General features: G+C 39.6%; 1 protein-coding gene across 1 annotated transcript in view; it reads left to right on the top strand.

Annotated features, from left to right (window-relative positions):
• Positions 1-15613, top strand: part of nkain2 (sodium/potassium transporting ATPase interacting 2) — a 106684-nt gene that overhangs the window by 85688 nt on the left and 5383 nt on the right. The window contains exons 5-6 of the mRNA XM_085371856.1: positions 5215-5275; positions 14217-14298. Of these exons, the coding sequence (XP_085227982.1) occupies positions 5215-5275; positions 14217-14298 (143 nt within the window). The remainder of the gene's footprint in view (positions 1-5214; positions 5276-14216; positions 14299-15613) is intronic.

The following is a 15613-nucleotide window of genomic DNA, read 5'->3' on the forward strand; positions in this document are numbered from 1 at the left end:
TCAGCACGTAAATAGATTTAATCCAATGGATGCGACATCTTCGTCACATTTATCTTCAGTACAATTCCACAGACAGCTGTAATGGATTTGCTCATTGGAGATGAATTCATTTCTCATCAAAGAGCAATACATCCACAACACAAGGCAAGATTAGCAGACAAATAGACAACAGCTCTATCGTTAAGATTCAGAATGAACACTGTGAATGTTATGAGAATAAAGCAACAGTGAATGGGAGGGGTAATTGGTGGTGGTGGTCATGTATTAACCTGCGGATCTACTCAGCTGGTTTAAGATCTACTTAAAAAGCACTGTGCTTCATGCAAAATGTTAACTCCTCTTCATTTCTGGTGTAGAACTGACTGCGTCACTGGGAAACTGACTTATGCATGCACGTCCATGGCATCTGTCCTTGCTTTTCTAACAGGTCTCATCCCGTGATGGTATCAGTGAATTATTGCTCTCAGGCCATGCAGAACGTAGAGTTTCCATCCTTACCGAACACCAGCTGCTTGACATTCAACTAATTTCTCCCTGCGCTCCGTTCAAAACTTCCAGGTGTTATCAGAATCACTGCTAAGGGAACATTTGGAGCATCATGATTGTAGAAAAGTATGATGATTCACTTATCTTCCTTTTGTCTAATGGGATTTCTTTGCCTGCGTAGCACACAGCGGCAATGAAAGTGATTTTAGCAATGTGGCAATGTTCCTGAGGATTTTGGCCTGTTGAAAGAAAAACAAAGACCTGGTAAAAGTTCAGATATCCTGACAATGCACTGCCACTGACATTTACTTTTCCTTTGGCGCCACTAGAGGTTGATATTTGTGGTTTTCCATATCATTTCTCACCCCAGCTCACAGAACCTCTCATATAGCTGTAGACTCTTAGTGCAAGATTTATTAAGCAAGAGCCCGGAAAAAGTGCAGATGGAAGTTGAAAGTTCTTTGGGTGATCCACTACCATCTATGATCACAGATGGAGCTAGTTTATTCAAGTGATAACAACCAAAATCTAGCAGGAGTTTCTCCAATTAGCAGATTGTAAAGCAGACAGACCAACTAATAACACTTGCACAGCTTGCTACTTATAATCTGACAGACACAGCTAAGTGTTTGCTTAGGTTTTTGCTTATGAACAGCATGAATAGAATGGTGGACAAAATCCTCCATCAGGGGTGTTTTGACTCCTTCTCTGGCTAATTTCTGACATCTCAAATTTCAGGATTTATACGTAGAAAAGCGGCTTCACTGCAAACAATTTAGCCATTTAAAAGGAACAGAGATATGCAGATATGGCTCTAAACATTTGAGCTACGAGCTGCTCTTAAACTGTTATTATGCACTTGTACTTATAACCACTACCAGGATGATGTCAATAGAAAATTAGGTAAGACATGATTTTTTTTTCTGTATCAAATAATGGTGCAATTAGCTAGAAATTGCCAACTGCAAGCCTTGATATTCATGTTGTATGACTTTTCTTTCTCTTCTTTCCATAAAAGAGGAACTCATGAATGGGAATCTACAAATACATGTGGAGCTCACTGCACGTCTTTATTAAATATCATTAGTAAATCTTACATCCTATTATTTTGTACTTTGGGTTTATTTGCAGATTAGTAGTATTGACAACTTCACACTTAACAATCACACCTGTGGGTTCCTGAGTCCAGGCCTTGCCAGATAATGGCATTTACCATCGCAACACCCCATTTCATTCTTACTTCATTTAATAAATTAATTGAATCATTGTTAACATGGACTAATCTGTTATAAATGCCAAATGGGAGCCGTAAAACAAATACACCAAGAAGAAGAGTTGAGATTGAAAACATGCACGTGCATGTGTATCAGCCACTCACAGACACTGTGAAACTAGGAGGTGTAACTGCAGTGCAGGAAGGCCACTTTGCCATCGTTATCATTGCAAACATTTGTTCAGAACACTCTGTTCAAGCTCTGAAGGGGAGAAATGTTGCAGTCAACTACATCGAAGCGGGAAGAACATGCATATCTCACAATTTATCACCCATACCATTACTTTTCTCTACCTTGGAATAATGCAACTAGGTTTTACGGACTTACTGTTGCATAACTAACTACATTTGCAGTGTTTACCATGGCAACAGGCATTCGATAAACGGTATGTTTAAGAAATGGGACAAACTCCTGCCTCCTGGGATTGCATGCGCCCTTGTGCTCATAAAACCTAATAAGAATAAAGGGCTTCTGCTCTGAGTGAGGTGCACGGTGCTGTGCGGCGAAATGGTGAAGCTGTACAAGTTATTGCTTGTCAGGCTGATCAGGGGCAGGGATCCTGTCTGAGTTGATGCTGAAGTGGTGCTTTTTCCATTTCCACTCGTCACACTGAACATCGCTCAGTAACTAGGAAACCTAAATCCACAGACAAAATGAAAAAAAGGAGCCAGAGTCTGTCTGAGAAACCTGGGGGTATAGCTCACTAAAAGGCAGAAAGCATGTACTGTGGAGAAGCTAAAACACCGTATTTCTTTCTTTTTACAATCCCCGATAAAAAAAAAAAGTTGATTTTAGAGAGGCCTAGTTTCTGAGAAGTAAAGATGGGCAAGGTTTTACCAATCTGCAAAAAAATTGTGTCTTTCAATTGTTGAACACTTTCAGAATAATGTTCTTAGTGGATCGCGGGTGCTGAACTGGTCGGCCTGCGATCCACTAAGCCCAGCAACTACTCTTATCAGTTCCCAGATGGTTACAGACTGTCAAAAAGAGGTGATGCTACAAACTGCTAAACATGGCCCTGTCCCAATGTTTTGGAGACATGTTTAAAATGACCTCTTTTTTTCCTTAAAATGGTACATTTTCACAGCTCAAACATTTGATGTGATTTCTATTCTTGTTTGTGAATAACATAGGTGTTTATGAGAGTTGCAAATCATGCCATTCAGTTTTTATTTATACACACACCTGTTTTGTAATTGTCTGTGAGTTGTATCTTACACTGACAATGTGTTTCTAGTTGGTTGCTATTGGCACTTTTTAATCAAAATCTTAGTCAAAACTAAAAATGTGGTTTGGAAGTGTTTGGCCCTGCAAAACCTAAAATAACAAATATGCTATTTTCCAGGGTTCATGAGCAGGAAAGTCCAAATATAACTGCAGGGATCAAACATAGACACACCCAGAACTCCAGCAATAAACAAGATAAGGAACACACATGCTTACAGCCCCATAGCTAATATTGGTGAACCCCAGCTATCTTATTTGGATTTCTTGACTCCAGGACGAGATATAATCAGACTTCTTGTAAACAGGATATTATGTTTATATGCAGCAAACACCAAAAACGGAATACTTGAGTTTCACGAATATTAACAGGATATTGATGTGCAGAGAAACGTACTCCGTCACAGCTGATCAGAATGTTCCCTATCGCGGGGCGGGCATGGCTCTCCGCTCCCTGTTCAGTCGCGCTAACACAACTGCACCCAAAAGTCATTTTCAGAGCCAATGAGCCTGCAGAAGAAGACAGAACAAGCTCCCGATCATTGGTGGAAAACTCCCTAAACTCTTCATAGTCTTTTAAGCAACATTTTGACTTTGCAATGCAAAAAGTCTGCTTCAAGTGAATACTAATATAAAAATCATTGGCGGCAGACAGGAGACGCAGCCTGAGGTCGAGGTCATCCTAATCTTTGAAATGATGCTGTCAGTAGTACCGACAGCTGCGATGTTGTAGGACGTAAACTTATCAGCATCTTTGACCAGTGGATATTTCTCATGGCATATCTGCTGCACAAAGCACATTTGTTTTCTCATCAGTTTTGATCCCCCCGCTGATACCGGCAGCAGTTTCCTCCTCCTGTATGTGGCTTAGCTTTAAGTAAATTCATCTACCGCGCAGCGAAACACTGTATTCCTGACTCGTTTCCTTGTGTGAGGCAGAGGAGAGAGCGAGTACAAGGTGGAAGGAAATGGGATGTATAATGGCAAGAGAAAAAGGAAGAGAAGCTGGAAGGAATAGTCAGTGTGAGAAACGGAGGGGAGCTTTGGGAGCTGAACATTATTTAGAGTAAATGAGGTCAGGCCCTTGAGATATACACTGAATCTCAAATGTAGCTCCTCACATTTGCAGCTAGCTGAGTGTTTATGCGCTTGTGTGTGTGTGTGTGTGTGTGTGTGTGTGTGTGTGTGTGTGTGTGTGTGTTGGCATCCGTCCATGTAGTCAATAGAATACCAACCAGGTCAATGTCATTTTCCCAACACTTAAAGCCATATTTCAGCAATAAGTCCTCTTTATTCAGGGTAATAGGTTAAATTAATGCCTCATACAATCACACGTGTATACCTATTTTTCCTCCCATCCCACGTTTTATCTCTTCCCTCCATCCTCTTCTCCTCCTCTGTCATCGCGGGGTAATAAGGTCACTAAAATCCCGACCTTACATCGACTGCACCTTCCTGCATCTTTGCTCCAATCGGCCACCTCCTATCGGTCTCCTAGGAAACAGACAGCCAATGGGAAAGCAGATCAGATAGCAAAAGGTGTTTTGCTGGTGTGGATTGCTGTACCACAGTCTAAACATAACCCACACAGATACACACATGTTTAATGTAAGCTTCTCCCTGTAACAATCACAGCACAGAGCTGCAGCATCCTTTTTTGATTGTTTGGCCCTCATTATTTCCAGGTATGTGAATGGCTTCAAACGGACATGACATGATGAGATGGAAGACTGTGAGGTTCACCTGTGGTTGTACGCTTACAAAGCCCTACCCCACAGCGGTGGTGTAAGGTTTTCATTCTGATGATAATCACAAATGTAGCATTATCTGCCTTGATTTTGTAAGCTAGAGTTATTGCTTGTGACCGAGGCAATAGACGGCACATGTTTACCCACAGCATGACATTGTAGAGCAACAGTTGTGACACATTGGTGTTTTCTGTTAACAAATTGTGCATTAAAACAGTGTCTGTGGAGCTCTAAAACCATGAAAATTTGGGATAACCTTGTGGTTGTCATTGAAAATATGTTTTTGCACACACACACACACAGCGCTCTATTTTGGAGCAAAATACCACAGTGCTGTTCCGCTCCACTTCCACCAACACCTGTTTTCTCTGTCTGTTCCAACTATTTGTTCACCCTCACATGTTTTCCGCTTTCTCTCTGTGTTGCACAAAAGAGTAATGTTCCTCTGTTTTTTGTCTTTTTTCCTTTGTCTTTGTCTCTAGTTGGTGGGGTTTATCTACGCCTGTTACGTGGTCAAGCTTATTTCTGAAGAGGAGGATAGCTGTAAGTACACAGTCACACACCTGCAGTCACATGGTCATACACGAAAAATACCTTGAAAGCAAAATTATGTTTTTGTTTTTTGAAACTTACATAATCCTCTATTTAAATGAGTACTTTCATCTCTTTTAAGTGTGTGCGAGGAATAAATGATTACATATGGGGAGTTACATTGAGATCCACAAACAAAAGTTATAATTGAGTCACATGAAAATATGCGACTTCTGAAATATCAATCTTTTCAACATTCATTAAATACCTGCAGAATCGCATCTGCGGGATCCATATGAGTAGAGGGAGTTGCAAGTATTTACACGAGTTGCACAGCAGCTGTGACTTTATTAAATATTTCAAACTATTAATTATCTCTAACATGGAGACAGGATTAGTGAGATTCTACCATCAGATTTAATTCTCTGCTTCAGACAGGTGAGCTGTCTCACTCAGAGTTTATAAACACCAGTCGTACCATTTGTCACAAAGCACACATCCTCAGGTTTGAGCACTGAGCCACATTCCAACTCCTGAGGTATTTTTAGTTTACTGTTTGTAAAATTCATAAATCTTCACAAAACAGAAGTAAAACAAAGTCCACGATACAAAACAATAAAATACAGGCAGCACAGTGAAAAACACCGTGAAACAGGCAGGTATGGAAACAGAATGACATGACGAGGTTTAATTGAAAGACAGGGAAATGCCACAGGAACACACTGAAGGTTACGGAGTTGAGTGGAAACAGCTGGGGAACAAGAAACAGGTGAAACTATTCAAAGATAATGAGACAGGAAGTAGACTAACCTAGAATTGAGAAACAGAAGTCAGGAGAGTATCAAAATGAAAAAAGAAAGTGATTATACACAGAGACTAAACCCTAAGACACACTTGACACAGAAGTATATAAGGAAAAGGGCTAGAAAAATAACAAGTATACAGAATAACCTCAAGCCAGAAAACAAATGTAAATACATGGGATCTGAAACAAAGTACTTAAGGCTACAAATACAAAGGAGCATGACAATCAAAAAAAAAAAATATATATATACAAATAAATTATCAAAGAATTGAATGTCAACAGATACTCAAAACTCTGGGTCCACAACCAATGACGTTGCACAATGAGAAAAAATTGCAGTTTTTTTGTTCTGTCGAATGGTTTAATCTGTTCTGAATTTTTTTGTTTGTTCGTTTGAAAAGATTTTTTTAAAAACTGTAGCCATTTAAACTGAGGATTTTAATTGTTTCTCTGGCTGCTTTTAGCGTGTGTAGAAATCCAAAGGTTGACAAACCGGCTGTTCCTGGTTACGGTTGCTAAGCTCTGACTAAACTCTGTTTGGCAAGGTTCAGTGAGTGGTTGATTTCTAATATACTGGGTAAAGTTGCTTTGAAGGGTCAGGCTTCTAAAATAAATTCAATCTGTCGCCCTCTCACTACACTCCTCCTGTCCATCTTGTTTATTCTCTTAATAAAAAAAAGCAGAAGGTTTGAATGGAGCCATTGTCTCGTTGAGGGTCGTTACCACTACTTTACCGACACAAATTCACAGTGAAACTTGTAGCCCACAGACTTAACAGCCGGGCTCATTCATTTTACAGCAACATGCAGAGAAAGAGACGTGAGAGAACGTGTGGAGGATGAAGATAGCTGAGCACATTTCTGCTAGATCAAAGTTGCTTTTCATTCATACTGCAGGTCTCTCCCTCATGCTTCCCACTTTCAACCACCATCACCAAGCAACAGTCATGGAGGGAAAAATGTGTGAAGAGAAAGGGAACTAAAAGATGTTCATCAGTCAATTCACAAAGTATTTGTCTTTATTGAGGCTTTTATCGATACATCAATTCATTAATACAACCATGCTGATTTGGAATTGGGCTGGTTTTCCAGAGGTGACACTGACTACTATATAGTAAGCGTTTTATGTAAGATGTGAGTCTAAATAGTTGCCTTTGCATGTGGCGCAGAAGATGAAAATGTGGCACATCAACATGTTAATTCAGTTTTTGTTGCTTTTAAAATGCAGTGTGCATCCTTGTGCATTTACTTGAATGAGCCCATTTTCCTGAGGCCATCAGTTAAGTTATTCCGTTAAAGTAGACGCAGCCGTTTTTCCCAAAGATCAATACCGTGGCATGTCTTATTCAACAGTGAACCATGGAGGCTGCTTGTTAACGCATAAATATTGATAGGTAATAAATGCAGACTAGATCAGTGGAAATAGTTTGAAGCCTCGAGACTAGACACATTTTTCTGCTTTCCTTCCTGCCCTGAACAGATTGGGAGTCGAGATTTAAGGGGGCAAATTTATCCCGTCTGTTATAAAAGTGTGGGTCAGTACTGGGACAGGACGACCTCTATGTTAAACGAGGTCACAGCGAAAAGTGAAATCATCATAGTGTAAAAATTTAAGAACAGCTGAGAGTAATGTAATGTTACATTTATGAGACTTTAAAGGAAAATAATTGAGTTTCAGGGGTTGTTTTTGAGAGGTTTTTTTAATACTGCATTTTAATAAGCTCAGTGATGACAGTAAACCTAAAATGCCACTTTGCCTTCATCTCCATGTCTAAATAATTGATGTGCAACATTTAGTATTTGCCCTTTTGTTAACTGCATTTTGGCCGTTGGCTTTCGATACTGCACATTCCTCCTGATGCTGCACCCCGAGAGAGAGTTTGACAGAACTAAGCAGCAGACTTTGATGAGAGAAATGTGTTGCCATCACTGTGCTTAGTGGCGTGAAATGTTGCCAAAAACAAACATTCTTAGTTTTTAAGGTAACAAATCCAGTCCCTGGAAAAAGTTTAAATAACATTTACTCATCCATGAGTTATGTAGTCCTGTCTGAACACATGTTTCTGTCAAAGTGCAACAGCTTTATTTTTTCACATTTTAGTGCCTGTTGTTACTTTTCATTGGTTTGAGCTGATAGGGCTCAGCTAAAAGATGTCAGAGTTCACAGTATTTTCATGCACTAACAGAGACTAAGAGAAAGATGTCACCGAGAGACTCTTGAATAGAAATCTGAGAAAATTCTGTAGTGGCAAGGATGGTAATTATCCCACCCTTACCTCAAAAGAGCAACAGTCAAACCAGGAAACCTGAGAGTCAGTTGTGTTGTTGTCATACATTTTCACAGTAGTTTCTGCTATGTTGTGGCAGGCTTATGTACTCTGTCTACATGGCATTAGCCAATAATGGTTGGAGGCAAGCCTCCTAATAGCCTGCAACATCTACAAAATGGCAGTAATTTATAGGATGGTGGAAAGTTCAAGACAAAACGCTGTTTGAGATACAAAAAGAGAGATTGCTTTCACTTTAATTGATACCTCTTTTGAGATTTCACAGGCCAAGCCCTGCTTGCCTTGCTTGCCCTTGCAGAACGCCAATTATCTATACATTGTATACATGCAGGATCTCTTCCCATTTATCTAAACAGGATGTTCAGAATAACTGTCTAGAGGCATTAGCAAGAAGGCTGACAAGTGGCAGGACTTTTTTGGACAATTATTTCATGTTAACAAGACAAAGTCCCTAAATAGATAAACATGAGACATAAAAACTGCATGGATAGAATCAAAAGAGATTCCTATTAAAAGTTCTTAAAAAGTTTGGTGTCTTTGCCCCAAAATACGTTTTTTTCTGAGCTTCTGTTCCCCTGCTGATTACACATGTACTACCTGAACATCATTATAATTTCATTTACAGTTGAGTCTCTCACCACATCAGTACTAAGGAATGGAGAGCATTCTAAATAATGTCACAGTAACCTGAGAAAGATATATCTCTATAACTTTATATAGTAAGGAATAATATCTTCTACCAAACTGTTGAAACGGTCATGAACCATTATAAATGAGTCTGAACTGCATGGTGATTGTATCGTTGAATTTTTTAAATATTATTTAGCTGTTGATTGGCCTTTTGGTAGCAAAGATGGAAATTCTTTGGGTAACAGAATAGTCCTTTATATATTTCTAGACAGGATTCGTTGAGTGCCATATTTCCTCTCCTTTAATGGCTCTGTTGACATTAACAGCATAATGAAAAAAACTCATCAATCAACACATGATGAGTGTAGTGGGGCCCTTTTCATTACTTATTTATTCATGAACATTTCACAGTAGATAGAAAAGCTATAATTTGAAACCATGTTGTGAGGGACTTTAACAAATCTGGGCAAATTTCACCTCCACATATTAACAGCTGACCCATACATTCATCCATTTTCTAAATCAATTATGATATTAAAAGTGATGGGAGCTGGAGCCTATTATAGTGTACACTGAGAAGGAGGCACAAGGTAGAGTCTGGCCAGGTTGCTAGTCTATGAAATTGTTAATGCATGTTGACAAATGCATTCGCACTCACGTTCACACCAACAGGCAATTTAGAGCTTTCAGTCTATCGAAATTGCATGTCTTTGGACTGTGGGAGCAAACAAGGGCACAGAGGAAATTCCTGCAGACATGAGGAAAACCTTCAAACTGCACACAGATGAGAGATAATAAACTGCATGGAAGATTTTAATACTTCTCAAGGGGAAAATGCTATCAGAAAGAATCAGGATTCAAATTAAAGTCTCAGCCCTCTGTTAAAGTAGGGATAGGCAACATGTTTTGAAAACCATAAAAACCTTTCAGGATATTGTAATTCAAGCTCTGTGTCTTTTTTTTAGTCAATCACAAGTCCTTGGAGGTACATTGTGGTGAAACAATAATTATCTGACTTTGAACTGGAAAAGCTAGGCTTGAACTCCAGATAAAGCATTGATAAATCCATCAGATTTAATATATAAAAAACAATGATAGTGATGCTAAGCAGTGAGTCCCAAATTTTGGCTGTGGAAAGTGGTACACAATGATCCATCCTGGGTGAATAAACAATAAGGGAGCTTGGTGGAAATCAGCCTTGGGTGAAGAAGTGAAAACTCAGGACCAATAATAATTTGAGTTGCTGAGAAAGCTCATTACCTTGGTAATTATTCTGTGCTTGCCTGAGCATATGTGTAGGTGTGTGTGTGCGCATGTGTATTAATCAAGATAGTAAGTGTTATCTGTCTCAGAGCTACTCAAATGTGCCAGACAGATTTTTATCAAACGCATTCGTACACACAAACGACACGCAGTTATGAATGAACACTTTAACATAGCAACAGCAACTTTTTATTTAACAGTCATCATAGAAATGTTTGACCAGTAATAAATGTAAAGAAATATAAAGTTTTGCAACATTTTTTGAGAGAGTTGCTTATGTGCTTACACTCTTACTGGACAGTCTTGAGCCTTATGAATAACAAATCTGAATTTTTAAATTGGGTAGCTACAGCTTGACAGGCAGCACGCTGACAAGCTCAGAGGCTCCATTTTCTCTAGTGTTCAAAGGGTCGAGCATGGCAGAAACTCTGCTGAGGCTATTTGACTGCAGCATGAATCAGCAGGAAACCCTTACGGTTTACACCAGGCCATTCCTCCACAAAAGGATCCACACAAAGAAGGAAAGCTCCATGCACCAACAGAGGCTCTGTCTTGTCTTTCTGAACAGTCACAATCAGCTGAATGACCACCAGAAACTGTTCCATCTGCTTTTCTGTTGTGTGTTAGGCTGATATTCAAATTTCTCATGCAAGCAATGTGAAAAAATAAAGGACAACTTGTTTTACAACTAATTAAGACTAAAGATTAAGATTTTAAGTGAAATAAACAATCAAGAAAAGTATGTCATGCCAAATTCCTAAAATACTAAATAGCTTTTAATAATAATCAGTGTTAGATTTTCATATTCTTTACTGATAATGTAGAGTATGGTTGTCTTTAAAGTAAAATTTTAAATGTCTCAATGTTGCAAGATCTATATTAATTGATTATTTTTAATTTAACGTGAAGATTTAGTTATGTGCACAGGCATATTTCAACTTTTTTTTTTTTAATAAAAGCAATTACAGTCTGGTTGTTAAGTCCAGCATCATTATCCATTTCCGTATTGAAATGTTCCTCAACTTCCAAAAGCAAACAGAGTTGCCATTGACCATTAAAGCAGCAGTCTAAATTCTTTCAAGTCCAATAATGATCAGTGTCTTTTGCAGCTGATATTGCAATAAATCTCGAGGCATGAAAATCAGGATTCATAGAGCCAAGACGATTGCACTAAGTTAGCTGGCTAGTTAACATCTTTATGCCTCTTGTCTTTCTTCCCACATCCAGCCGGTCACAAGCAAAATAAAGATGTAAAACTAAGTTTTGAAGGGTTACTGAAGTTAGTTAAGCTGATCGAAAATTATTCGCTAGCTTCAGAGCTAGCGAATATTAAAACCATCCAACACTTTGTTTCCACCACTGTGTTACATCCCCACGAAGAGGTCTTGGGTTGTGAGTGTGGGGACCCGTAACAAATGGGTCCAGAATGGAATGAAAAGGAAACCAGACAGAGGTGTTCAGTATATAATATAGTTTTATTACAAATAATTTGAACTGACAGAGACGGCAAAGCCGTTTTACCAATAACACTAGAAAAAGAAAAAGCTCGCAAGAACAAAGGACACAACAACCAAACAGGCACTTCCGGGGGCCCACAAGCCCACCCTATCACTAGCAGCAGCAAGTTCCACTACTGCTGCTTCTGCTGCTGTTGAGGCCCACAAGTCCACACTACTCACATGAAGCAGCTACTCTCCCCACTGCTCCCACAACTCCACGCCACAGGCAGGACAATCACACAGTAAGACCTCTTTCGACATCTAGAACACAATAAGATAAGATAAGATAAGATAACCTTTATTAGTCCCACACGTGGGAAATTTGTTTTGTCACAGCAGGAAGTGGACAGTGCAAAAGTTATGAGGCAAAAATTAGAATACAATAAGAATAAATACAGTACACAACTGTACAGAATAGAATAAAATGAAATACTATATACAGTAGAATAAAATAAAATAAATATACAATAAGATAAAAATAGAATACAAATACAAATACTATATACAACTGAGTAAAAATACAACGATGACAGAAAGGATTATTGCACTTAGTATTATTGCATATGTATGGATGTGTGTGCTTGATCAGTTAAAGTCTTTATTATGGAGTCTGACAGCAGTGGGGAGGAAAGACCTGCGAAATCTCTCCGTCCCACACCGTGGGTGCCGCAGTCTCCCACTGAAGGAGCTGCTCAGTGCTGTCACAGTCTGCTGCATGGGGTGGGAGATGTTGTCCATCAGGGATGACAGCTTAGCCGCCGTTCTCCTGTCACTCACCACCTCCACTGGGTCCAGAGGGCATCCTAGAACAGAGCTGGCCCTTCGGATCACCCTGTTCAGTCTCTTCCTGTCCCCAGCAGAGATGCTGCCGCCCCAGCAGACCACACCATAAAAGATAGCAGAAGCCACAACAGAGTCATAGAAGGTCTTCAGGAGTGGGCCCTCCACTCCAAACGACCTGAGTCTCCGCAGCAGGTACAGCCTGCTCTGCCCTTTCCTGTAGAGGGCGTCTGAGTTATGAGTCCAGTCCAATGAAGAAACACCAGAAAAATCACCACCATCACACAGTTCTTCCCCAGCCTATATAATCTCAGAGAGGTGATTGCTGACTGGGCCCAGGTGGTAAACTAGGCCAATGAACACCAGCTGTGTCCTGGGGAGAGAGAAGAGTGAGAAAGACAAAGGGGTGGAGCAAAGGAGGAGGAGGCTGAGAGAGAACGCCACACCCACACAAGGGGAGGTCCTGGTAGGGCCTTAACCCACTGAAAAAAAGTCACAATTTCAAGTTACCGATAGATTTTCTTGAAATTTTGAGTTACAGGCTTCCATGCAATACAGGTGCGACTTAATACAGAAATTATATTTATTATTTCAGTACTAAACAAGTGCTTAGCTGTTGAGGCTAAAGCTAGCTGCGAGTTAGCATAGCAAAATCTTTGAAACAGGAGAAATTTTTCTCAAACAAAAACATCTACATCTACAATTTTAGTAACACATTATCTCTTTTTTATTTGATTTTAAAAATATAATATTTTAGTGATTAAAGGATGGCTAACTGTACATAATCAAATAATCTAAGTTGCTAAAAAAAAAACTGCCTTTTTTTTCTTTTCTTTTTTTTACATTTTTTTTAATATAGATTAACTAAACAAGAGTTAACATGTTGATTATCTATCTGATAATTGTAGAGCTAAGCTTATTGGGTTGCATAAAGATTTACATCAATCTTCTCATCTAATGCACGATGCAATACATACATGCAATGTATGTATGTTATTATCTTAGTAATAGACATATAAAAGCTATCTGCCATAATGAGGGCTTGTTTTGGGAATAAAGATGCCTGACTGTATGTGGTACTTGCTGTAAAATGTTATTTAGACTTGTTTTCTGCAGGTTTAAGGTAAATTCACAGCTACGTTTGCTCTATGCAGTGACAGCCAAAACTCTGCATTGTACTTGAAGTTATGAAATCTCACAGAATAAATAGGAATGTATGCTGCTGATCAAGGCAGGGAAGTATCATTTTATGAGCTCTGCAACATCAAAGTAAAAGAAATATCATGGCTCCCTCGCTTCAAAAGTCCAGGCTTTTTGCCTCTGTGTGAGGAAAGCAACCACCTGCTGGCAGCTCCTCAGCTCAGGAATCTGTGGAGCTATCCTAGATAATTTAGGAGTTAAGCGTATTCTCAAGGCATAAATATATATCGCTGCATAAGTCTTAGTCTTGCACCTAAAAATAGATAGGAAATTTGCATTGCAGAATTTTTACTTGAAGCCGTTTCATGCTTACAATCCTGATTAGCAGGAATAGAAGCAACAGAGATGGTGGTTCTGGTTCAAAATGTACTGCTGAGACCTCTGTAGGTGGAGTAGGTTTAAAGGCATGAATCATCTGTTGTGGGATGTTCCCACTTGATAACCACGGTGACATACGCTTTCTCTAATTGCTTTTGTTTTTTTGTGCAGTTGATTTTATAGGAGGGTTTGACTCGTATGGCTACCAGGGGCCTCAGAAGACCTCCCACCTTCAACTACAACCCATGTACATGTAAGTATGGGGACACTCTGTCTCTTCTGCAGATGCCTGGCTAAAATGCTTTGAGGTTAATTTTATCATATGTTGTACCAACAACATCAGTGCCATGGTCATTCCTCACTTTTTTAAACCCCGAAAAGCTCTCACCCTCTAAAATTCAACTCCAACAGTCTGTTTAGGGGCTCATTTTCATCTGGGTTTGATATCATGCATTCTGCAGAGGTGGATATAGGCACGTTCTTGCTCTATCAGCATAAGGGCTTATCATTTACCAGCTCAAGGTCTCATCAGTTATCACCACTGTGGTGCTTTTATCACTCCCCTCACAAATAAAGGTGAGCCATGTAGTGAAAACCACTACACTGTTTTTGATAATTAGCTCTTAACCATCTTTTCCACTCTGACTGGAACGAGCACCTACCAGAGTATTATTTTTGTCTCATGGAGTGGCCTTTGTTGTTGTTGCAAGGTTTTTCTTTTGCGTATTTGCAGGATAGATCCTAGTTTATATGGTAATTTCCCTAGACTCAAACTGTGGATTGCAGTTTCATCAAAATCCTCGGCTGCTCTTAGGCAGCGAAGCCAATAGGATCACAAGACGAGTCCAGGCTCAGACAACCGTGCATCAATCTCACTGTCTCGGTTTGTTGTGGGGAAGGCGCCGAGCGAACGCAGGAAAGAGGTCCACCAGTGTAACAAACAGCGAGGAAAATTAATGGTGATTCCACTGATGTGCAGCGGGCAGGTTATCAATAACAGTTTTTATTAGAAAAGAGCCAGAGCAAATTAGAGAGAGAGAGAGAGAGAGAGAGAGAGAGAGAGAGAGATGGGTGAGAGGCTAGTAGATGAAGAGAAAGAAAAAGAGAGAGGAGTGGCTAAAAAGAGAAACAGAGAGTGATGGATGAAACATAGGACTAAACAAAGAAGAAAGGCAATAAAGGACCATTCTGTAGTTTTATATCTCCCCTGTGGAAGCCATAACACGGGTCATAAATCATCAAAAAACCCTCCACACACACACACACACACCTCCCCACCCAAGATAATTGCTGGAAACACAAACACACATAAACATACACACGAGAGCTGAAGCATGAGTACACACAAACTCATACGCAGAAACATCCAGACAGTAGTTGTGCTTGTACACATATGGACACACAAACGTACTTTACAGTATATGCACACATACTGACACAAACGTCATCAATATGCTATCATTGTTCTCCAGCTGTTGTCCCTTCAGTTTGGTGTTTATTGGCTCTGGCCAAAGGGACCAATAAAAAAGCATCAGCTGTACCATCCCAAAGGAAAAACACACAAACAC

This window comes from Diplotaxodon limnothrissa, linkage group LG15 (assembly GCF_057381915.1).
Source record: "Diplotaxodon limnothrissa isolate DT_005_m linkage group LG15, D_limnothrissa_male_GT1.1, whole genome shotgun sequence".
NCBI lineage: Eukaryota > Metazoa > Chordata > Actinopteri > Cichliformes > Cichlidae > Diplotaxodon > Diplotaxodon limnothrissa.